This window comes from Bos javanicus, chromosome 3 (genome assembly GCF_032452875.1).
Source record: "Bos javanicus breed banteng chromosome 3, ARS-OSU_banteng_1.0, whole genome shotgun sequence".
Classification (NCBI taxonomy): domain Eukaryota; kingdom Metazoa; phylum Chordata; class Mammalia; order Artiodactyla; family Bovidae; genus Bos; species Bos javanicus.
Window position 1 is genome coordinate 119,179,993 of NC_083870.1, and position 24,882 is coordinate 119,204,874.

A 24,882-nucleotide genomic window follows, 5' to 3' on the forward strand; every position below is an offset into this window, starting at 1 on the left:
AGGTGATGCCTGGTTCCTCAGACAGCAGGGGAGCAATGATAACAGTATTTCCATGTTTTGTGTTAGAAAAGCCCTGCATACATTTAGAGGTAATGACAGAGGACATCTAGGGAGAGTGGACATGCAAGGAGTAGTTGTTTTGACTTAAGAGAGGAGATCCTTTGCACGGCCCATCGGGATGTGTGTCTGGGACCCAGGATGGGTGTATCGGCCCCGTCTTTGGCTGTAGGGCATGTTTTACAAGAGAACATGAGCCTGGATTCCTCGGCCACCACTAGCATCCACTGCCTCCACCACCTGCATCAGGACGAAGCATGAGGAAAACATATTGAACTTCATTTTTCCCAAGTTTTATGCATGGCAGCTGCTCTTCCACCTCTGCGGTGCCCTGCCCTGGTGCAGAAAGGTGCACAGGGAAGGCAAGTTGGGTGTGACTGGGGTCATGCCTGCCCCTACCCAGAGGGAAGTGCTGTCAGGGCCTGAGAAGCTGTTGCAGGTGAGCAAGGGTCTCCAGGTCTCTGGTGGTGTGACCTGCCGCTCCCACCCTCAACCCATGCCCCCACCCATGGTCATACCCACACACTCACACGTGCATGCATCACACATACACTCACATTCTCACACCCATACATACACACACACACAGATACACACTGACACGTTCATCCAGTACACCTACACTCAGTCTCACACCCATAAATACACACACACCAGTACACACTGATACATTCATACAACACACCTCCACCATGAGTCTCAAACTGTACATACACACAAATATGCGGTCACACATTCATACAACACACCTAAACTCAGATTGTCACACCCATACATACACAGACACACACTGACGCGTTCATACAGCACACCTACACTCACAGTCTCACAGCCATGTACATACAGATAAACACACTGACTTGTGCATACAACACATCTACAGTCTCACAGCCATGTGTACAGACATATAGTTACCCACTGACATGTTCATACAACACACCTACAACCACAGTCTCACACACATACACACTGACACATTCATACGACACACCTACACTCACAGCCTCACACCCAAACACACACACACACAGATACACAGTGACACATTCATGCAACACACCTACAGTCTCACACCCATATGTACACACACACACACAATACACATGATGCATTCATACAGCACACCTACACTCACGGTCTCACACCCATACATACTCACAGACACACAGATGCACACTGATACATTAATACAACACACCTATATTCACAGTCTCATACCCTATGTACAGACTCACACACAGATACACACTAAAACGTTCATACAACACGCCTACATTCACAGCCTCACCCTATATACATAAACACACAGATGCACACTGACACATTCATACGCACACCTACATTCTCACACTCATATATTCACATACACGTGCAGATACGCACTGACACATTCATACAACTTCCTTACGCTCAGTCTCACACCCATATAAACAGACACACAGATACACACTGACACGTTCACATAGCACACCAACACTCAGAGTCTCACATCCATACATACACACACACACAAATACACACTGACTTATTCATACAACACCTACACTCAGTCTCATCCCATATACATACGCCCACAGATACACTGCCACATTTGTACACACACCTACAGTCTCACACCCATATGTACACACACAGATACACATTGACACATTCATACAGCACAACTACACTCACAGTCTCACACCCATACACACACACACACAGGAAGTCTTGGCTGCCTTTCCTGGCCAGCGCAGACTGTGGGCATGGTGGAGTGAGGGGTTGGGGCAGTGGGTGGGAAGTTGGGGTCAGGGGGAGTGTGGCCAGCACTGGTCTCTATCAGATGGGAAGAAGGGAGCAATCGTCAGGCCTGGAAGCTTCCTTCAGATCTGTTCCATTGATACTGAGCAGGAAGAAAGGGACCTGTAGGAAGTTAGGGCCACCAGCCAAAAGGGAAGAACCGCAACTGAGCTTGTAGGGCTGGGGGAGGGTGGAGAAGGTTCCAGGCAAGGGCTGCAGGCTTCAGGAGATCACGGGATGGGCAGAGGCTGAGCCTGGCCTCCGCTGGCCCCCGGGGCTGTCTCCTCAGGTCAACTAGCAGGACATGAAGGGCAGACTGTCCCAGAGGAGGCAGGCAGGGGGTGCCTATGGTAAGGAGGCAGATGTATGGGAGGGCAGAGCCAGTGGCATGTGGAGGGGAGCTAAGGAGACCACTTCTGACAAACACCCAAGATGAAGGCTGGTCTGAGGGCAGAGGGTCTTCTCATGGAGCCCGACTCACCTGGTGGCACCACAGGAAAGGAGGCTCTGAGGTGCAAGACCACTGCCTTCCTGCCCCCCTGAGTGTGGACCCCTGGCTCCCACCACCCTCCCATCCGTCCTGCTCCTTGTTCATCTGCTCAGCTCCCCTCTGCCTTAGGAGGTGCCCCTTCTCTCTGCTTCAGCAGAGCAGCCTCGGGCCCTGTCTGAAACTGTTACCCACTTGCCTTCCCTGGACGGCACCTGGGGCTCTTGCCCAACCTCAGGCCCCTGAGTCTTTGACCCAGAAACACAGTGGTGTGTCCATCTCCCTGCCACGCTGTAGGAGGTGATGGATGTGCAGCACCTGGACACCCGACAGGTGTGGGCTTTTATCCCACCACCTGCACCACCCCACAACCATGCTGGGTGCAGGGGACCCAGGCAGAGGGTATGGTGGTGAAGAATAATTCCAGGCATATGTCACTGGAAAAGCCCCTGATGCTGGGAAAAATTGAGGGCAGGAGGAGAAGGGAGCAACAGAGGATGAGATGGTTAGATAGCGACACCAACTCAATGGACATGAGTTGAGCAAACTCCAGGAGATGATGAAGGACAGGGAAGCCTTCTGCGCTGCCGTCGATGGGGTCTCTAAGAGTCAGACATGACTTAGTGACTGAACAACAATAACAACATCTCGATTTGCACATGATGACTTCCTAATACGAGAACAGATGTGCTCAAAGGACACAGTGAGCCTGTGAGAAGACACAGCGTCGCTGGGGAAGCACTAACATGGGAGCCCCGGACTCACAAGGCTTTCCTGGCCTCTGTCTCCATCTGGGAAGAGGCCTCTGTCTCACCAGGTTGGCTCTCATGAGGTCAGATCCCACACGTTTCTTGCCTCCTCCTTGCTATCCTATTTTCCTTTTCTTTGAGACATATTTCTTGAACACATGCTGGGGGCAGGGCCGGAGAGGCAATTGTCCTGTTCCGGATGGCATTTGTGTTCCAGCTGAGGAGGCAGAGGACTCAGAGACGTGCAAAGGTGGCAATAAAACCAAGGAAACCGCACTACATACATGGGTTGAGTGTGCACAGCCCAGAACACGGCTCCCTGGCACATTGACCATTCAAAGTGGAAGGAGTTTGAGAAGTGGCAGAGAGAGGAGGGTCATCCTGAACCACCCTACCACCATCTCCCCTGGATCAGGTCATAAGACACTCCCATGAGAGGGGCTCTTCCTGCACCCAGAGGAGAGGAGCATCCTTACTTCCGAGGACAAGCAGATGCTGAGAAGGAGCCAGACAGGCCTGGCTGAGGCTCAGCACTTTCCCTGAGTAGTCCCTGAGCCTCGTGGTCCATGACTGTCCACGTCACACAGCATCAGACTCTAGGTGTGGCCATTTCTTCAGATTACCTTCCCTTATAAAGGCTCCTGTGTTTCACCAAAATGCTATTACATACATGCTTTTCTCCCTCACTTTAGACCCAGTCAGGTACCTAAGACAACATATTAAAAAGCAGAGACATCACTTGTCAACAAAAGTCCATGTGGTCAGACCTGTGGTTATTGCAGTCATCATGTACCGATGTGAGGGATGGACCATAAAAAAGCCTGAGCACTGAAGAATTGATGCTTTTGAACTGAGGAGTTGGAGAATATGCTTGAGAGTCCCTTGGACAGCAAGATCAAACCAGTCAACCCTAAAGGAAATTAAGGCTAAATATTCATTGGAAGAACTGATGCTGAAGGTCCAGTACTTTGGCCACCTCGTGGGAAGTGCTGACTCATTGGGAAGACTCTGATGCAGGGAAAGAGAGAGGGCAGGAGTGGAAGGGGGTGACAAAGGATGCAATGCTTGGATGGCATCACTGACTCAATAGACATGAGTTAGGACAAACTTTGGGAGATGGTGAAGAACAGGGCAGCCTGGCATGCTGAAGTCTATGGGGTCACAAAGAGTTGGCCATGACTTAGCCACTGAGCAGCTGATCACCAGTGTGCTGGATAATTCATACTGGATTGTCTGGTTCAGTGAAAAACTGTGTTTACTTAGAAATTCAGGACAACTGGAGCTCATCCTCCTTCCCTGCACTTAGGACAATGGCTGGTTTCTTTTGCAGCAAACCCTTTGTTTGGGAGAATTTTAGACAAGCTGCAAAGATGGTGCAGAGGGACCCAACAGTGACATGCCCGCCGCTCTGAGGGCACATCTCACACAGCCCTGGAGCTCCTCTGGTCTCTGGCTTAACCCCAGTGCCCTGCCGCCAACCAGACCCCAGCCCTGCTGGGATTTGGTCTTGCGTCCCTCTCATGGCCCTGTTCCATTCCAGGGTCACACATGGTTTTCAGACAGCCTGCATTTTTGGTGTGCTTGCCCCCACCCCCCACCCCTGCCTGGTCCCCTGCTCAGAGTCCAAGAGCAGTAAGGAGCCTGGGGTTCTCTGCTCCAAAACAAGTTCTCCAGCAGCTGCAGAGAGAAGGCTCCCACCAGGCCAGCAAATGCAAACTCTTTTGGGTCCTTTGGGAAAACCTGAGAGGGGCAAAGGAAGATTCCCTTTCCAGGAAGGATGGATTTACGTGCCTCTGGGGGTCTTAGAGACTTAGTCTTAGAGCAGGGTCTCCCTGATTCCACCGGCACTGGCAGCCTGCAGCTGCTTCCCCCACACCTGGGAACACCTGGACAGCACCTGAGGCAGCATGGGGACAAGTGCCCTTGGTCTTCCCAGTCCATGTGAGGCTGTTGGTGAGGCTGGGGGTGATGTCAGAAACGGGCTTAGCACAGGGCCTACAAGTGTGTAGTCGGCACAGGGCCTACAGGTGTGAGGGCCATTTCTGGAGCACCCTCGAGTCTTGGTGATGGGACTGCAGAGGGGAGTCCTGCACAGCCCCTGCCACAGATTGGCTGTTGTGAGGGGGCAGGCATGGCTGGTGGAGTCTCTCTCTCTCTCTCTCACACACACACACAAAATCACTAGCCAGGATGCAGTGTACACACCATGCTCTAGAATCACAGTAAAACAACAGGCATCAACATGGAAGGTGCTGGATCCCACCTGGGGTCCTCTGGTCTTCTCTGTGACTGGCTTCTCCTGGTGTCCAATGACTCACAGGCAAGCCACGGGGACCAGTGTGACTGGGACTCGCTCTGGAGAGGAGAACTGCCTGGGTGGCTGGGAGGCACAGAAGTCTTGGCTTTTTCAGTTGGAGCTCAAGGACTCCAGGGCCCAATTACCCTGCCAGGCAGGCAACACTGCCCACATGACCAATTAGTGGGTCCTCGGGCCTCTGGGACCAGCTGAGGGCAGGTCTGCGTGTCCACCTTGTGGCCCCCGTTTCACTCCATACAGCTCGGTGGCCGTGTCCTGGGCCAACCTGAGGAGCCGCTGTCCCTGAGTTGTCCCTCAGTCCCACACCTCCATCCCCAGGAGGGTGGCGGGGAGGGACAGCAGGCTGCTGTCAGGAGGGGTGCAGGCCAAAGCCAGAGGCTCGGCTGGCCATGTGTTGACCCCGCAGAGTCACAGGACCGATGGGACAGGCTCAGTCCCTGGTCCTCCCAGCTCAGAACCTCCTCAGTGTCCAGTCCCAAAGGTGGGGCCTGGCAGGGAGGCTGGGCCACCAGTGGGAGCCTGTGTCTCCTCTCTGGTCTCACCCAGACCCTCCTTTTCTCTCTGCTCTAACTCCACTGCCCTGGCCCCTCCCCTTACCCCCACCTCATGCTCTACAGATGGCCCTGCCCCTCCTCCTGCCTCAAGCTCTGGACTCCTGCTGCCTCTGGACTGTCCTTCCTGAAGCACTTTTCCCCCACACCCACCCAGGACAGTCTTGTTTTCCTCCCTGTGGGATTAGTGTCCTGGGTCCGCAGAAACAAACTACCACAAACTAGGAGGCTTAACACAACAGAAAATGATTCTGAGAGTCCCACATCAGGGGTGGGAGTGCCAGGCTCCTCCCACAGGCCCCAGAGGAGGGTTCTTTCTGCCTCTCGGCGGCTCCAGGCTCCCTGGCCCGTGGCCGCATCCCTCCCATCTCTACCTCTGTGGTCACAAGGAGTCGTCTTCTGCTGTCTGTGTCTCCCCCTGGACAGCCCACAGGGACCTCTTCATCTCCACATCCTTCCCTGATTCCATCCTGAAGGACTCAGGTCACAATCATGGGCTCTGGGGTGCAGATAACCTTGGGGACCGTCTCCCGGCCCCCTGGGCCTGCTGGGCTTTCCCTCCTTAGCGTGAGCCCCTGAGCACCCCTCTGAGCATGCTACTTGTGTGTGTTGTGTGTTTCCCTACCCATCACAGAAGGCAAGCTGCATGGGGCTGGGTTCTTGTCTGTTTGTTCGTCATCAAACGCCAGTTGTCTGACTCCTGTCTGGCATGTAGGCAGTTCTTGGGCTACACATGCGTGAATGAGTAAATGGTTGAGTCAGTTAGTTATGACCAGAGAAGGCCATGGACTGAGGGGTTCCCAGGAGACGGAACCGGTTTCTGTCTCAGCTGCCCATGAGGGAGACAGGCTCTCAGGACCCTGTGCATGGCCTGCAGTCACCTCGGCTGAGCCGGAGCTGTGCTCTGGCTGGTGGAGCAGGAGGACGAGGGGTGGTCCAGGAGGTGCCCTACTCTCTCTGCTAAGTCACATGGGGCCAAGGGGTCTGACCGAGCAGGCCAAGGGTGGACCGGATGCAGATGAGCCGCTTCACAAGGTGGAGGGGGGTCCGGGGCTGTAGCTGACCTCTGCTCCTAGGACCGCCCTCCTCCTGCCCCTAGGGTCTCCCTCCACTGACATCAGGTGCCCGCAGCTCAGTGTCTCCAGGACACACACTTCCTGCCCTTGGGACAGCTGATGCGGGATCCCCGGAGCCCCTCCCCTCTGACCTCCTACCTGCACCTAGGTGGTCCCACTGGGTCTGTTCCCTGCTCAGGCTCCGAGGGGACACTGCACACCCCACCCTGGCTGGGGTTTCATGGTCCACTCAGGCCATCTCTTCCTCGCTAGACCCTGAGGGCTGCCGTGGCTGGCTGAGTCTCCCTCACCTTGTTTATCTGGCATGGACCTTGGACCTGGCACAGAGGGATGACCAGAAAGGGAACCAAATGGTAGCAAATGCACATGGCTGAAGGGACACGTGCAGAGCAGAGATGGGCCGGGGGTCCAGGCAGCACCAGGCACCGGCTTTGAAAGCCACTCACTTGGCATCCCCCCGTGCTGGTGTGAATCTGATGAATTTTACATGACTCCTAATGAGAGAGTGAATGAGAAAGGGCCTGTGCATGTCTCTATGGGTGCAGGACCCAGGAGGGTTAAGGGGTAGAGACCTCAGGACACAGAGACAAGGTGGAAGCCAAATCTCTGGGGCCTCCACAGAGAGAGGTGATCCATACAGAGCAGTTGAAATGCCCTGAGGTCGTCCGTGGTCTCCATAGCCCATCCCCCTTTCCTCGTGTTTCCAAACCTGGCCCTGGTCGTGTGGGTGCTCCTCAGATTATCTCTTTTTGATCCCAACTGCCTGACTGACCAGGGTTTGAACTCTGCAGCCTATCAGAGCCGTGTGGAAAGCTGTCTGATGTTTTGAGAGCCCTGACCTCTCTTGGGCCCACATCCCAAGATTCTGACTCTGCGGTCCCCAGGTGGCAACTTGGTGACCTCGCCCCTGAGGGATGCTGCTTCTAAGATGCCAGCTCCTCTTCAGGACACCTGGTGGGCTCCTTGGAGCATGCGGCTGAGGGGTTAGTGCTCCTGGTTCCTCCCTACAGATGGCTAGAACCTCTTGTTTGTACCTTGGGGAATTCCTTCAATAAATATTGGTGGGTTGCCCACCAGGCACCATGCAGGGCTGCCAGGGTCTCTGCACATGGCTCTCCAGTGGCCTGGGCACCTGGGTGTGTTACAGGTCAACCAGGATCACCTTGTGCGGTAAGAAAACTCATTCTCTCAGCAGTGATAGGTGAGGGGTGGGGGCTTATATACAGAAGACAGAGGGGTGGAGTCTAGCTGGGACCTGAGTGGAACAGGACTTTAACATTTAAACCAAAATCTACAGGCCCTGATGATTCCCAGACACACGTTGCTCTGTGGACATTGGTGCTCGGTTCACTGCCTAGTTCAAGGGCTCCATTCCCCAAAACACCGCACTTTGTTTAGGACGTGAAAACCTCAGATGACCTGATACATTTCACTGTTTCCCAAAAGGCGCAGGGTAATTTCAAAGATGAGGAAGCCTGCCTTTGCCTAGCCATAAAATAAGGAAAAGCTAAAGGCAAAGGAAAAAAGGAAAACTATACCCATTTAAATGAAGAGTTCCAAAGAATAGCAAGGAGAGATAAGAAATGTTTCTTCAGTGATCAATGCAAAGAAATAGAGGAAAATAACAGAATGGGAAACACTAGAGATCGCTTCAAGAAAATTAGAGATACTGAGGGAAATTTTCATGCAAAGGTGGGTAAAATAAAGGACAGAAATGGCATGGACCTAATCAAAGCAGAGGATATTAAAAAGAGGTGGCAAGAATACACAGAAGAACTATACAAAAAAGATCTTCATGACCCAGATAACCATCATGGTGTGATCACTGACCTAGAGCCAGACATCCTGGAATGGGAAGTAAAGTGGGCCTAGGAAGCATCACTACGAACAAAGTTAGTGCAGGTGATGGAATTCCAGTTGAGCTATTTCAAATCCTAAAAGCTAATGCTGTGAAAGTGCTGCACTCAATATGCCAGCAATTTGGAAAACTCAGCAGTGGCCACAGGACTGGAAGAGGTCAGTTTTCATTCCAATCCCAAAGAAGGGCAATGCCAAAGAATGTTCAAACTAATGTACACCTGCACTCATCTCACACTAGCAAAGTAATTCTCAAAATTCTCCAAGCCAGGCTTCAACAATATGTGAACTGTGATCTTCTAGATGCTCAAGCTGAAGTTAGAAAAGGCAGAGGAACCAGAGATCAAACTGCCAACATCTGCTGGATCATAGAAAATGCAAAGAATTTCAGAAAAAAACATCTACTTCTGCTTTATTGATTACGTCAAAGCCTTTGAGTATGTAGATCACAACAAGCTGTGGAAAATTCTTCAAGAGATGGGAGTACCAGACCACCTTACCTGCCTCCTGAGAAATCTGTATGCAGGTCAAGAAGAAACAGTTAGAACTGGACATGAAACAACAGACTGGTTCCAAATCAGGGAAGGAGTATATACATCAAGGCTGTATGTTGTCACCTGCTTATTTAACTTCTATACAGAGTACATCAGGTGAAATTCCAGGCTGGATGAATCACAAGCTGGAATCAAAATTTCCAGGAGAAATATCAATAACCTCAGATATGCAGATGTCACCACCATTTTGGCACAAGGTGAAGAGGAACTAAAGAGCCTTTTGATGAAAATGAAAGAGTAGAGTGGAAAAGTTGGCGTAAAGCTCAACATTCAAAAACCAAGATCATGGCATCCAGTCCCATCACTTCATGGCAAGCTGATATGGAAACAGTGACAGACTTTACTTTCTTGAGCTCCAAAATCACTGTGGATGGGGACTGCAGCTGTGAAATTCAAAGACACTTGCTTCTTGGAAGAAATGCTATGACCAACCTACACAGTATATTAAAATTCAGAGACCCAACTTTGTTGACAAAGGTCCATTAGTCAAAGCTATGGGTTTTCCAGTAGTCATGTATGGATGTGAGAGTTGGACTGTAAAGAAAGCTGAGCGCCAAAGAATTGATGCTTTCGAACCATGACATTGGAGAAGAGTCTTGAGAGTCCCTTGGACTGCAAGAAGATCCAACCAGTCCATCCTAAAGGAAATCAATCCTGAATATTCCTTGGAAGGACTGATGCCAAAGTCACTCAGCCACCTGATGTGAAGAGCTGGCTCATTGGAAAACACCACGATGCTGGGAAAAATTGAAGGCAGGAGGAGAAGGGAACAACAGAGGATGAGATGGTTGGATTGCATCACTGACTCAATGGACATGAGTTTGAGCAAACTCTGGGAGTTTTTGATGGACAGGGAAGGCTGGCGTGCTGCAGTTCATGAGTTCACGAAGAGCTGGACGTGATTAAGAAACTGAATTGAACTGAAAATGCAGAAAATAATGGCATTATCATCCCCACAGCTATTGTATCAGCATCCATGAGCTTAAAGGGAAAAACTGATGTGGAAGTAAATTTTAAAATAAATGAAGCACTGCAACGATGCAATGCATTTCCATGATTACAAATAAATGTCCTCAAAGAGAAGAGGTGTATTTTCAGATTCTGTTTCAGATGAACAGAATGAAAGCCCACAACATGTCTGCTACAGTGAAGCTCGACCAAAGCCCAGGGCCATTTTCAAGGCACCCTTGAACTCTTTGTTCCTCAGACAGTAGATCAAGGGGTTGATGATTGGGGTGAGGACAGTGTAAACAGCAGAGATGAGCTTGTTGGAGCTCCGGGAATCAATGGCCCGGGGCCGAACATACGTGAAAAGCAAGGCTGTGTAGAAGAAGGTGACCACGGTGAGGTGAGAAGCGCAGGTGGAGAAGGCTCTCCAGCGGCCCGAGGCCGAGGGGATGCGCAGGACGGCCAGGGTGATGTGCCTGTAGGACAGCACAGTGGCCACGAGTGGGAACACCAGGATGAGGAAGGCCAGGACAAAGTCGACCAGCTCTGTGGTTGAGTAGTCCATGCAGGCCAGTTTGAGGATGGGGGAGATGTCACAGAAGAAGTGGTTCAGGACGTTGGAACCACAGAACGTGGCGCTGGAGATAAAATAGACCTTGATCACGGAGATGGTGAAGCCACTCATGAAGGAGAAGGCCACCAACTGGACACACAGCCCTGTGGTCATGATGGCTTGGTAGCGCAGGGGGTGGCAGATGGCCACGTAGCGGTCGTAGGCCATGGAGGCCAGGAGCACACATTCGGTGCACACCAGGGAGCTGAAGAAGTAGAGCTGGGTCATGCAGCCCACGAAGGAGATGCGCCTCCTCTGCAGGAGGAAGCCGTCCAGCATCTTGGGGATGATGTCACACACGTACCAGATCTCCAGGGAAGACATGGAGCCCAGGAAGTAGTACATGGGCCTGTGGAGGGAGGGGCTGCCCCAGATGGTGAGGATGATGGCCAGGTTCTCCACCAGCACAAAGAAGTAGGTGAGCAGGAAGAGGAGGAAGAGCAGGTACTGCAGCCGGGGGGCCGTGGGGAAGCCCACCAGGATGAAGGCGCTGACCTGGGTCACATTCTTCCCCCTCATTCTCTTGTGCGGGGCACCCAGGGCCACAAACAACCTTCAGGCCAGATGAGGGCCAAGGACGGCTGGGGAAAGAAAGCAGAGGTCAGCCTGGCGGTGGGTTTTGACCCAAGGAGTGGGCGCCTGTGTCCTTGGACAGCAGGGGAACAGAAACTGTCTCTAAGTTAAGCCTGAAGCATTCAGTGTGGGGGGGGTTCTAGGTCTCCTGTGGACTGGACACCCTGAGAGCAGGTGGGGCTCTGGAATAGCCTGCCCATTTCCTCCCCCGGTTGATCTTCAAATCATCTGATTGCTTTTATAAGCTGGACTTTCCCGAAGGCGTCTAATAGCCATAAGGGATGTCCGCAGTCCTTGGCTACATTGGAAGATAGTTGTCCTTCACCTGGTTTCAGAGATGCTTTTGTAAAAGGAAGGGATACCAGGGGCTGGTAAGGTTTATGGGTCTCTCTGAGCAGCCAGACTCCAGACCCATGGCATCTCTCCACAGAGCTGGGGGTGTGAAGAGCAGGAGGAGCCTCCCAGGTCAACAGGAGAGAGTTGTCACCTCAAGCTCCCCTTGAGATCTGGTAAAGGATGAAAAGATAAAGCCCCACAACATCAGAAACTCCTGGGGGGAGTACCAGCAAGGGGAGGTGTCAACGGGGTTCCGGAGGAGAGCAAACAGAAGGCAGAGGGGCTGGGGCAGCAGAGTGGGGGAGTCCAGAACATTCTCAAGGGGCCTGTCACCGCTGAGGGAGGAGCCACCTGCCCAGCGAGCCCATGACCAGGGTTAAGGGGGTGTGTGTGACAGGGGCATAAAGACAGAGCTCTACATGCAGTGTCTGCAGAACAGTCCAGGGGCTGCCCCGGCACGCTTTCTCCACCTGCAGGTGGGTCCCCCAGAGCCAGCCTGTAGACTGTAGCCCACCAGGCTCTTCTGTCCATGGGATCCTCCAGGCCAGGATACTGGAGTGGGTTGCCATTTCCTTCTCCAGGGGATCTTCCCGACCCTAGCCCTTATCATATGTCAGATGTAACTCACATAAATTCCCTCTTGTAACCCTCACCATGGCCATGGGGAAACAGGGCTCAGATTTTTCACGTGAAAATCTGAGGTTCATGGTGAAAAATTCAGGAACTCACGAAGACACACGGGTCCTCAGACGCTGAGGCCACAACTCTTCCCAAGGGACGTCAACAAGAGAAACAGTGAGCCCATTTGGGTGCAGGCTAGAGACTCGGAATTATTAAGATGGACTGTTAGAGCTTTGGGTTGCCCTCTGACACTATTCTAACAGGCTATAAAACAGAAAGTCACAAAATAAATAGTATCATCAGAAGAAAAGGCAGAGGTTTATGCCGTGGTTTTCTTATAGCTTAATTTCACAGATGAAAATGACATGCCAAGAGCTTAGACAATTCCTAAAGGCACTCATGGGATGGCCAACATTAGAGTCTCAAGGTCTCCACTTTCTGAGAAAGCTGACAAGACAGAAGGCCCCATGTCCCCACGATATAAACACAAGAACTGTTAGAGATGCTTCAGAGACAGCCATGGCCTCAGATGCTGTACCAGAATGAATCTCCCTCTTCTCTCAGGAGCAGAGCTTTCTCGTGGCTTATAAACTGTCGCAGGGTGCGGGGATTTCCCAATTCATTTCACCAAGTGGCAATTCTCCACGAAAGGAGAACTAGGTGCCAATGACCTAGTGTGTGTGTGTGTGTGTGTGTGTGTGTATTTAGTGTAGTTACAAAACTCAAATGAAAAGCCAGGAGGTAGCACCCAGAAGCACGTTCAGACAGCAAATGCCACAGACAAGCAAGCGTGCCCATGCTCAGAGCGCAAGCTGCTGCCGGGCGATCAAACGTATCAGAGTGATGACGGGAGTCTTGCTGATGCAGAAAGGCTTTGACCAAAAACGATCCCAAACTTTGTATACATTTGCCATCCCCAAATAAGCGATTTATTTGAATATTAATATATAAAAAATCTCTGATTCAACATAGAAAATAACCTTATGGTTACCAAAGGGGTAAGTGGGGGGTACTTTAGGAGTTTGGGATTAACAGATACATACACACTACTATATATAAGATAGAGAGCCAACAAAGGCCTTCTCTGTAGCAAAGGGAACTACACTCAACATCTTGTAATAACCTATAACCGAAAAGAATCTATGGGTGAATTGCCTTCGGGCTTCCCTGGTGGCTCAGAGGGTAAAGCGTCTGCCCGCAATGCAGGAAACCCAGGTTCGATTACTGGGTTGGGAAGATCCCCTGGAGAAGGAAATAGCAACCCACTCCAGTATTCTTGCCTGGAAAATCCCATGGATGGAGAAGCCTGGTAGGCTACAGTCCATGGGGTCGCAAAGAGTCGGACACGACTGAGCGACTTCACTCACTCTTCACTCACACCTGAAACTAACACACCATTATAAATCAACTGGACTCCAGTAAAAATGTAAAAACAAGTCAAAAATGTCAATACCTATTGCAGTAGATTCTCTTAGCAATGACTTCCAATGAATCATGACTTCAGGTAAGAAAAAATATCTCTCACTCAGCCAACAGCCTGTGACATCCCTGTGGTTAGTATCAGAATCACTCACATTCTGCTGAGACTAGGATGAAGATGGGTATTCTTTAAAACCACCAAGAAGTAAGAACGCCGCCCTCTACTACCTACTACAAAAATGGATAAAGAAGTAGACAAAACTGTCATTATTTCCAGATAATGTGTCTTTAACCTAGAAAACCCAGATTATAATTGATTGTTGGTGTTGTTCAGTCACCAGTTGGGTCTGACTCTTTGCGACCCCATGGACTGTAGCACGCCAGGCCTCTGTGTCCCTCACCGTCTCCCGATGCTTGCCCAAGTTCATGCATAATTGATTAAGGGATTTCAAAATGATATTAAAGCTGTAGTCATCCTATATGGCTTCCCAGGTGGCACTGGTGGTAAAGAACCTGCTGATGAAGGAGGCGTAAGAGACACAGGTTCAACCCCTGGGCTACCAGCAATTAATCATGAATATGTCCCTTGAAGATATATTGTAAAGCTGTCAATATTTCCAAGTGGATTTTAAAATTTAACTTGACTATAGTTGTGCATGCATGTGCTAAGTTACTTCAGTTGTGTCTGACTCTGTCCGACCCCATGGACTGTAGGCCCCCAGACTCCTCTGTCCATGGGATTCTCCAGGCAAGAATACTGGAGTGGGTTGCCATGCCCTTCTCCAGGGGAATGTTCCCCAACCAGGGATCGAGCCCCCGTCTCTTACGTCTCCTGCATCTGCTACTAGCACTACCAGGGCAGCTTTGATCACAGTTGAAATCTCACCAAACTTTATTTTCCTTAAAACAGAATGAAATAATCCTTAAAATCATCTTCAAGTAAGAACAGATGGGAATATCAAAGAAGGTTCAGGAAAAAGAAAGGCGAGGATTAGTGAAGAGAACTTGCTATTTTGGAGATGAGAAAATGCAATTAAGTGAAAGTAGAGAGAAAGGCAGTGCCAAAGACCCTCAGACCAGTGCACAGCTGCACGCACCCCACACGCAGCAAAGCGCTGCTCAGAATCCTCCAAGCCAGGCCTCAGCAATATGTGAGCCGTGAACTTCCTGATGTTCAAGCTGGTTTTAGAAAAGGCAGAGGAACCAGAGATCAAATTGCCAACATCTGCTGGATCATGGAAAAAGCAAGAGAGTTCCAGAAAAGCATCTATTTCTGCTTTATTGACTATGCCAAAGCCTTTGACTGTGTGGATCACAATAAACTGTGGAAAATTCTGAAAGAGATGGGAATACCAGACCACCTGATCTGCCTCTTGAGAAATTTGTATGCAGGTCAGGAAGCAACAGTTAGAACTGGACATGGAACAACAGACTGGTTCCAAAGAGGAAAAGGAGTTCGTCAAGGCTGTATATTGTCACCTTGCTTATTTAACTTATATGCAGAGTACATCATGAGAAATGCTAGGCTGGATGAAGCAAAACTGGAATCAAGATTGCTGGGAGAAATATCGATAACCTCAGATACGCAGATGACACCACCCTTATGGCAGAAAGTGAAGAGGAACTAAAAAGCCTCTTGATGAAAGTGAAAGTGGAGAGTGAAAAAGTTGGCTTAAAGCTCAACATTCAGAAACCGAAGATCATGGCATCTGGTCCCATCACTTCATGGGAAATAGATGGGGAAACAGTGGAAACAGTGTCAGACTTTATTTTTCTGGGCTCCAAAGTCACTGCACATGGTAATTGCAGCCATGAAATTAAAAGATGCTTACTCCTTGGAAGGAAAGTTATGACCAACCTAGATAGCATATTCAAAAGCAGAGACATTACTTTGCCAACAAAGGTTCATCTAGTCAAGGCTATGGTTTTTCCTGTGGTCATGTATGGATGTGAGAGTTGGACTGTGAAGAAAGCTGAGCACCGAAGAATTGATGCTTTTGAACTGTGGTGTTGGAGAAGACTCTTGAGAATCCCTTGGACTGCAAGGAGATCCAACCAGTCCATTCTGAAGGAGATCAGCCCTGGGATTTCTTTGGACGGAATGATGCTAAAGCTGAAACTCCAGTACTCTGGCCACCTCATGCAAAGACTTGACTCATTGGAAAAGACTCTGATGCTGGGAGGGATTGGGGGCAGGAGGAGAAGGGGACGACAGAGGATGAGATGGCTGGATGGCATCACTGACTCGATGGACGTGAGTTTGAGTGAACTCGGGGAGCTGGTGATGGACAGGGAGACCTGGCGTGCTGCGATTCATGGGGTTGCAAAGAGTCAGACACGACTGAGCAACTGAACTGAACTGAATGGTTTGATAAAAGAAATGTTAAAAATAATGAGTGCTGCCACTTAGTCTATGGGACAGTGTGAAAACAGTATGTTGTTGTTTAGTTGTTCAGTCGTGTCCGACTCTGTGACCCCATGGGCTGCAGCATGCCAGGCTTCACTGTCCTTCACCATCTCCTAGAGTTTGTTCAAACTCATGTCCGTTGAGTTGATGATGCCATTCAACCATCTCATCCTCTGTCATCCCCTTCTCCTGCCCTCAATCTTTCCTAGCATCAGGGTCTTTTCCAAGGAGTCCCCTCTTCAACTATCTCTATCTCTAGTTCTTAGATAGAAAGTTCTAAATCAAATCTTATGGGGTATAATTAGGAAGAAAAGGGAAGATTGCTTAATGAATGATTCCAAGGTCATCTGTTAAATATTTGTTAAAAAACTAAATGAGTCTTTTCTTTATATGTAACACCAGAAAGCAGGGTTCTGATGGATAAGACATCAGTACTCAAAGGTCCACCGGCCCTGTCCTTGTCCACGGACACCATGGAGTGGAGAGCGTGGCCCACATGTGTGGAGGCAGAAGCCACTCTTTGGAATTTGGTTGTTAATGAATAAGTCAAAGATTAAGAGTGACATTTTAAAATACCTGAGAGGTCAGATTTCGTGGTGGGGCAGAGGGAAAGCTTAACTGGAGCTGAGCGAGTCTGAGGGTCCTTCCCAGACACCGGCGTGTTATCACACCCACATCTGAAAATTCTTTACACCCTCACTTTGGCCACTGTTTTGGACAGTCAGAACATTGCATGGAGAAGCACAGATTTCTGGTTTCTCTTGAAAAATTAAAAGGTCAGGGGTGGGGACAGCACGGTCGGAGTTCCTGCATGCCCACACAGGCCAGACCCTCAGACAGGCTGAACCCTAGGACGGTGTGAGAACCACTCCTGCTCCCCAGGCTGCCCTCAAATTGTTCACACCCATGGCCCCTCTGTTACCTGGCTCCAGCCATGGGCGCTAGGCTCCCACAGAGCTGAGCCATCCCCACCGCCCTGCGTGCGCCCTGTCCAGTCTCCTCCTGCTTCTTCTCTCCTTTGCCGTGGACTCTGCTGAGCGGTTAGACATCTCTCTGACTCGGGATCCCTGCTGTACCACCCTCTGTCTCATCTGCAACTGCTCAGCTGCGCCATGGTCTTAGCCCCCATGCCCACAGGCTTCTGTCCGCACACCAGCAGTCCCTCAGGTGCCTGTGACCAGCCCATCCTAATTTCCGGGCCACGATCCAGTTCTTTCTCCACCCGCCTCTCCTCCACGTGTGCTGCCTTGACCCCAGCCATCTTCTCTCACCGTCCATGCTCAGCAAGGCCACCCACTCCCAAGTCTCTACCTGGTGAGGCCCACACTCCCATCTCTCTACCGATCCTGCCCATGTGTCCAGCCAATGACGAGAGGCCTCCACTGGCCCTGGAGTCCAAACCCTCCTCCTTGTGTTCGTCATCAGGCAGCGGCACCATCATGCACCCAGCTGCCCCTGGCAGATGCCCAGCTTCAGTTCTTCTCCCCAGCGTGGCTCAGCCAAGGCTGGTCCTAGTCGTCCTGCATCCTTGGCGTCTCTAGAACTGGCTCCCTTGTCTCCACTCTCCTGGGCTTCCGCCCAGCTACCCTGCATTCAGGTTTCATCACCATGCCAGAATGACGGTCCCTGAACTCTAACTGATCCTCACTCGCCTTCCTGACTCCATCTGGTCCACCCTCCACAGGGTGGAGAACAGCATGCGGATCTTCCAGCCACATCCATGCAACATTCCTGGTACGAACTCTGCTTTCGCAACAGACCCGTCTTCTCCCCCCTCACCTCCTCCCCCTCCAACAACAACAGTCCTGCCCAAGGAGCCACTTTCAGTCCCTGAGAGCACCTTGCTGACCTCAGGTGCCCCTGATGCCCCGCCGAGGCCAGAACTCGGGCATCCATCAGGTCTCGGATGTCTTCTTCCCCAAGGGCTGGCTGGGCCCCCAGTGCTGCTCTGAGACACCCTGAAGGGGAGGCTTCAGGATCTGGGCGCAGAGGGGAGAAAGCATGCTTGCTAGAGAGGGGAAGAAAAAGCTGGGTTTGGGCTGTGCTGGATCTGAGGGACCCCCGTGTCCAGACCCCGCGAGTAGGGCCCTGATGTCCAGACCTCACGGGGTAGGGGGAAGGCAGGGGAGGGGCCAGTCCCTATCCATCTGACACTGAGCGCCCACTACTGGGAAGTTAGGATTGCGAGGCACTTGGGCTCAATCAGGAGAGAAAACAGTCTACAACTTCCGCCTTCATGAAATGCAAGTTCTAGGAGAGGCATAGAAGCAGAAAGAAAGGGACCTACACTTGTAACTTGCAGATCAGTTGCTGAGGGCGTTCCCAGGTGATGAGAAGATGTAGGGCAGGTCAGGGCGGGTGGGGCTGGCGATGCTGGGTGTGGGAGTGGGCATTGGTGAGGAGCTGATGCGGTGAGGACTGGCCGGGCAGCTGTATGGGGAGGACCCTAGGGTGCATCTGAGAGCGGGGAGGACAGCAAGGAGACAAGCCCATTGGAGCAGAGTGGGACAGTGCAGCCTCCGGGAGCTCCGCCACCAAGGCGGGGGGGGGGGGGGTCACCCCGTGGAGGACGAGAGGGCAGGAGCAGAGGATGCCAGGGTAGCCCTACCCCAAAATCAGGGGTCCCTTCCACTGAGACTCAGGTCTCCCCTGATGGGGGCGGTGGGCAAAGCGGAGGTCTCCCACCGCACCTGCTGTGACAGCAGAAGACAGAGCAGACGTGGACCAGCGTCCCTGTCTGATCACGTCCCTCCCTGTCCATCCCTGTGAGGACAGGAGGGGACAAAAGCAGGGCAGGGAGGCAGGGCCCAGCGGGGGCAGGGGAGACGCAGAGCAGCCTTGAGCAGCCTGGGGTGCCGGCAGGGGCAGCTGACCTCGGTGGAGGTGTCCCCCACATTTCTAGAGCAGGGGGACATCTCCTGGCGGACAGAGTGGATGATAGGAGGAGAGCCTGGGACCCTCCATGGATACCTTCAGAGCTCAGGGGGAGGATGCTGGAGATGTGGCTGGGTGGTGGTGGAGGGAGCGTGGGAGGGAGGAAGCCCTCGTCGTGAGATCAGGGAGGGGGACACAGGTCGCAAGGGGCCTCTCAGTCCTGGCCCCGCTCCACACACTCCCAAGACACCGGGTCCAGCCGCCAGACAGGCCCCTCGACCGAGAGGAAGCACCCCCAGGAACCTACCTAAGGGCCACAGGCGCCGCTGGCTTCCCCCAGCCCAGCACAGGCTGCTGTCGCCCCCTCTGCCCACTGACCCCCAAGCAGACAGCGCCCGTGTGATCTGGCCTTTCCTGAGAGGCAGCTGGCCAGCTCTGGGGCTCTGCTGGTTTAAAGGAGGTGCCGGGAAGAAGGCTGTTGGCTTCCTCCCCATCCCTCCCAGACGCGGGGCTCCAGGGTCTAATTACCCTGCCACAGAGACGTAACTGCCCCCACACCACCAATTAGCATGGAGTCTCCCAGCCTGCGCCTCCGGGCCCTGCTGGTGGCATCTGCTGACACAGCCCTGCTGGGCTTCAATGCTGACCCACCCTTGCCCTGTCCAGGGGTCCAGGCCCTTGATGGAGCTTTTGCCCCTGTCCACTCAGTCTCCCACCACAGAGTGCTGTCTTCACCCCAACCTCTGATACTCCTTCCCGTCATGACTGTGAAGGGGTATGACTCCTGTTTGGGGCCAGGGGGTGCTCCAGGGACAATGACCATGATCTTCTCCAGGGAGATGGACTCAGTGGGGACCCTGTGCTATCTCAGGGTTCATGGACGTTATTATTCATAAAGGGGCAGGGAAATTTGAGTTTTTGATTCAAGAGAAGAACATTTTCCACACATACATAATCAACACACACACCATTGTATCAGTTCAGTTCAGTTGCTCAGTCGTGTCCGACTCTTTGCAACCCCATGGACTGCATGCAGCATGCCAGGCCTCCCTGTCCATCACCAACTCCTGGAGTTTACTCAAACTCATGCCCATTGAGTCGGTGATGCCATCCAACCTTCTCATCCTCTGTCATCCCCTTCTCCTCCTGACCTCAATCTTTCCCAGCATCAGGGTCTTTTCAAATGAGTCAGCTCTCCGCATCACGTGGCCAAAGTATTGGAGTTTCAGTTTCAACATCAGTCCTTCCAGTGAACACCCAGGACTGATCTCCTTTAGGATGGACTGGTTGGATCTCCCTGCAGTCCAAGGGACTCTCAAGAGTCTTCTCCAACACCACAGTTCAAAAACATCTTCTGTGCTCAGCTTTCTTTACAGTCCAACTCTCACATCCATACATGACCACTGGAAAAACCATAGCCTTGACTAGACGAACCTTTGTTGGCAAAGTAATATCTCTGCTTTTTAATATGCTGTCTAGGTTGGTTATAACTTTCCTTCGAAGGAGAAAGTGTCTTTTAATTTCATGGCTGCAATCACCATCTGCAGTGATTTTGGAGGCCCCCAAAATAAAATCTGCCACTGAGTGATGGGACTGGATGCCATGGTCTTAGTTTTCTGAATGTTGAGCTTTAAGCCAACTTTTCCACTCTCTTTCACCTTCATCAAGAGGCTCTTTAGTTCTTCACTTTCCGCCATAAGGGTGGTGTCATCTGCATATCTGAGGTTATTGATATTTCTCCCGGGAATCTTGATTCCAGCTTGTGCTTCTTCCAGCCTAGCGTTTCTCATGATGCAGTCTGCATATAAGTTAAATAAGCAGGGTTACAATATACAGCCTTGACGTACTCCTTTTCCTTTTTGGAATCAGGCTGTTGTTCCATGTCCAGTTCTAACTGTTGCTTCCTGACCTGCATACAGGTTTCTCAAGAGGCAGGTCAGGTGGTATGGTATTCCCATCTCTTTCAAAATTTTCCACAGTTTATTGTGATCCACACAGTCAAAGGCTTTGGCATAGTCAATAAAGCAGAAATAGATGTTTTTTCTGGAACTCTCTTGCTTTCTCGATGATCCAGCAGATGTTGGCAATTTGATCTCTGGTTCCTCTGCCTTTTCTAAAACCAGCTTGAACATCTGGAAGTTCATGGTTCACATATTGCTAAAGCCTGGCTTGGAGAATTTTGAGCATTACTTTACTAGCATGTGAGATGAGTGCAATTGTGTGGTAGTTTGAGCATTCTTTGGCATTGCCTTTCTTTGGGATTGGAATGAAAACTGACCTTTTCCAGTCCTGTGGCCACTGCTGAGTTTTCCAAATTTGCTGGCATATTGAGTGCAGCACTTTCACAGCATCATCTTTTAGAATTTGAAATAGCTCAACTGGAATTCCATCACCTCCACTAGCTTTGTTCGTAGTGATACTTCCTAAGGCCCACCTGACTTCACATTCCAGGATGTCCGAATGTGGGAGTGATCACACCATCGTGATTATCTGGGTCCTGAAGATCGTTTTTGTACAGTTCTTCAGTGTATTCTTGCTACCTCTTCTTAATATCTTCTGTTTCTGTTAGGTCCATACCATTTCTGTCCTTTATTGAGCCGATCTTTGCATGAAATATTCCCTTGATATCTTGAATTCTCTTGAAGTAGTCTCTAGTCTTTCCTATTCTATTGTTTTCCTCTATTTCTTTGCATTGATCGCTGAGGAAGGCTTTCTTATCTCTCCTTGCTATTCTTTGGAACTCTGCACTCAAATGGGTATATCTTTACTTTTCTTCTTTGCTTTTCACTTCTCTCCTTTTCACAGCTATTTGTAAGGCCTCCTCAGACAGCCATTTTGCTAACTCCTGGGAGAGGGCTAATTAGTCTAAGCCTGCGCGCTTAGCATGGTTATCACATCCGTTTGCCCATCACCATGAAAACAGCAGCACAGCGTTCAGTGCACTGCATTGGCTGGCTCTTCTGTGCTTCAACCAGGGCTTTCCCATCAGTTGGTCATAGGATGGCAGGATTCCAAACAGGATGCTGCCTGTCCACCTGCAGCTGCCCTTCCTAAACCAGGACGCTTGCAGTTGGTCACTCAAGAGCCACTCGTAGGACGTTGTCCATGTGGCAGTGGGGTCTGGCTGCTCGGCAGACGTTCCTAAAGCCAGCCCTGGAGAAAGAGGCACCCAGCTCATGACACCAGGCTCCTGAACGGCCATTTCCGTGTTATCATGGAACTCCCCCCTTATTGCAGTGTTTCTCTGACATCACCCAAGACTTTATGGGTGTCTTGGCTTCAGGATTATTTCACATCATCAGTCCTGGGGACACTTGCACCCAATGCTCAACAGTAGCTGCTGACTGTCCCTCAGATGATAAGTTTCATCATCCCTGGGTCTAAAAGTGCCCTGCCCCAAATCCCGCTGTTTGCCACTAGGTGGCACTCACAGGCTTTAACCATGCGCTCCAGTCCGCAAAAGTGTGACTTACAGATTCTTCCCAAGCCATGTCTGAGATTGTATGCTCTTCAGGGCCAAGGGCACACTGCTGCTGCTGCTAAGTCACTTCAGTCGTGTCCGGCTCTGTGCGACCCCATAGACAGCAGCGCACCAGGCTTCCCCGTCCCTGGGATTCTCCAGGCAAGAACACTGGAGTGGGTTGCCATTTCCTTCTCCAATAAGGGCACACTAGAGACTCAGATATAAGCTGCTGTTGTTCAGCTCCCCTTCAGACATGGCTTCTGTCAGGTGTGGGTAGGAGCCAGCAGTCTTCAAATGTGGCACTTTGCATCCTCTGAACAACCCAACCATGCATGGCGTTTCTCCTTAGTTCCACGGAGAGGCAAGGACTGCAGTCTGTTTTCAGATGCCTGTGGGATGTCAAGGGTGGCTTCTCCTGTGTCGTTCCTAAGAATTTCTCTGTCTGCTGGGCCCTTCTGTCTTTGCTGGACTCACCTACCGGCTTCTGTTAGTCACGTGCACCAGCAGTGTACGTAAGTCACTCCCAGCTTGCTCTCCAGTGTCTGACATTACTGTGATATCAGTTTAGTGGTTATTACAGTCAGGCCCTGCATCAAGTACAAATGTCCTCCTACCAAATTATGACAGAAAGTTGGCAAATTCAGGAAACCCTGTGACTAGACGGTAAATGTAAAATGGGGTGCTTTCCACATGGAGACACACTGTGGTTGACTTCTATATAAGACTGAGATAAGAAAAAGGCCATCTGCAAGACCCATCCCTGAGTACACATCTCCTTTAGCTTGCTTGTTTTTTATTTTTTGCATTACTGAAACCATACGAAGAACTTCTGATGCTATTGGTGGTATGTGTATGCTCTGTCCTTGGGATTTCCCAGGCAAGAATACTGGAGTGGGTTGCTATTTCCTCCTCCAGAGGATCTTTCTGACCAGGGATTGAACCCACGTCTCCCGTGGATCCTACCCTGGCAGGCAGGTTCTTTACCACTGAGCCACCTGGGAAGCCCCGTTATGGGTGGTATTTGAGCCTTAATAGTCTATGTGGTGGAGAAGGCAATGGCACCCCACTCCAGTACTCTTGCCTGGAAAATCCCATGGACGGAGGAGCCTGGTAGGCTGCAGTCCATGGGGTCCCTGAGAGTCGGACATGACTGAGCGACTTCACTTTCACTTTTCACTTTCTTGCATTGGAGAAGGAAATGGCAACCCACTCCAGTATTCTTGCCTGGAGAATCCCAGGGATGGGGGAGCCTGGTGGGCTGCCATCTATGGGGTCCCACAGAGTGGGACACGACTGAAGTGACTTAGCAGCAGCAGTCTATGTGGGTCTCCACTAGCAGTCTGATTCTCTCACAGGTTGCACAGGGCTGTTGTACAGAAATTTGTTTACAAGCATCCCAGTTTCTAACATGTTATTAACTAAAGTTGTTATCTCTTCTTGTCTACTATACATTCATTTATAATTCTGCACTATTTCAAGTTAACAACCTGTATGGGCTCAGGCAATTCTTTGGGCACCCATGTGGTATACTGAATTAACACTGACTGAAGGGTGAGCTTACACATTTCCCGTATTACAAAACTAGGCAGGGGAAGTGTTGCCAAGTCAGACACAGTATCTATCCCAATAATATAGTCAGGTAAATGTGATGCAGCCACTTCAATGAAGTCCATTCAAGTATTCCAGTTTTCATCCAAACTTCCACCTTAATCCCATCACCGCCCTGTCTAGCTCTATTTCCTCCCAATCTACCTGTATTTTCCAGGTGGGACTCTACCTGGAAGGTTTACCAACAGGTTTTGGAACCAAGTCGGGCTCCTGTGTCAAGGTTTCCAAGACAAATATTTTCTCCACCCTCTGGTCATTTTTCCAACAACTACACTTATGTGCTAAGTCGATTCAATCATGTACAACTCTGCAACCCCACGGACTGTAGCCCATCAGGCTCCTCTGTCCATGGGATTCTCCAGGCAAGAACACTGGGGTGGATTGCCATGCCCTCCTCCAGGGGATCTTCCCGACCCAGGGATCGAACCCAGATCTCCTACACTGGCAGGTGGATTCTTTACCATCTGAACAACCAGGGAAGCCCAGATTTCTCCCTTACTCCTGCTTCTGTCTTTTCTCTCTCCCTATATTTATGATGTCTTTTGTAAAAAGTACATAGGTTTTATACAGGTTTTTTTATTTAGCCAATCTGA

At 50.8% G+C, this 24,882-nt stretch overlaps 1 protein-coding gene across 1 annotated transcript; it reads right to left on the reverse strand.

Moving 5' to 3' along the window:
• Positions 1-10,153: 10,153 nt before the first annotated feature.
• Positions 10,154-11,611, reverse strand: LOC133245374 (olfactory receptor 6B2-like). Its single transcript, XM_061413254.1, has one exon. It carries the CDS (start codon positions 11,505-11,507, stop codon positions 10,569-10,571), a length of 939 nt encoding a protein of 312 aa, XP_061269238.1. The 5' UTR covers positions 11,508-11,611; the 3' UTR covers positions 10,154-10,568.
• Between the last annotated feature and the right edge of the window lie 13,271 nt (positions 11,612-24,882).

What these genes read in the sequence shown, in the direction of transcription:
- LOC133245374 (XM_061413254.1), bottom strand. Translation starts at nt 11,507, where the DNA reads ATGAGGGGGAAGAATGTGACCCAGGTCAGCGCCTTCATCCTGGTGGGC.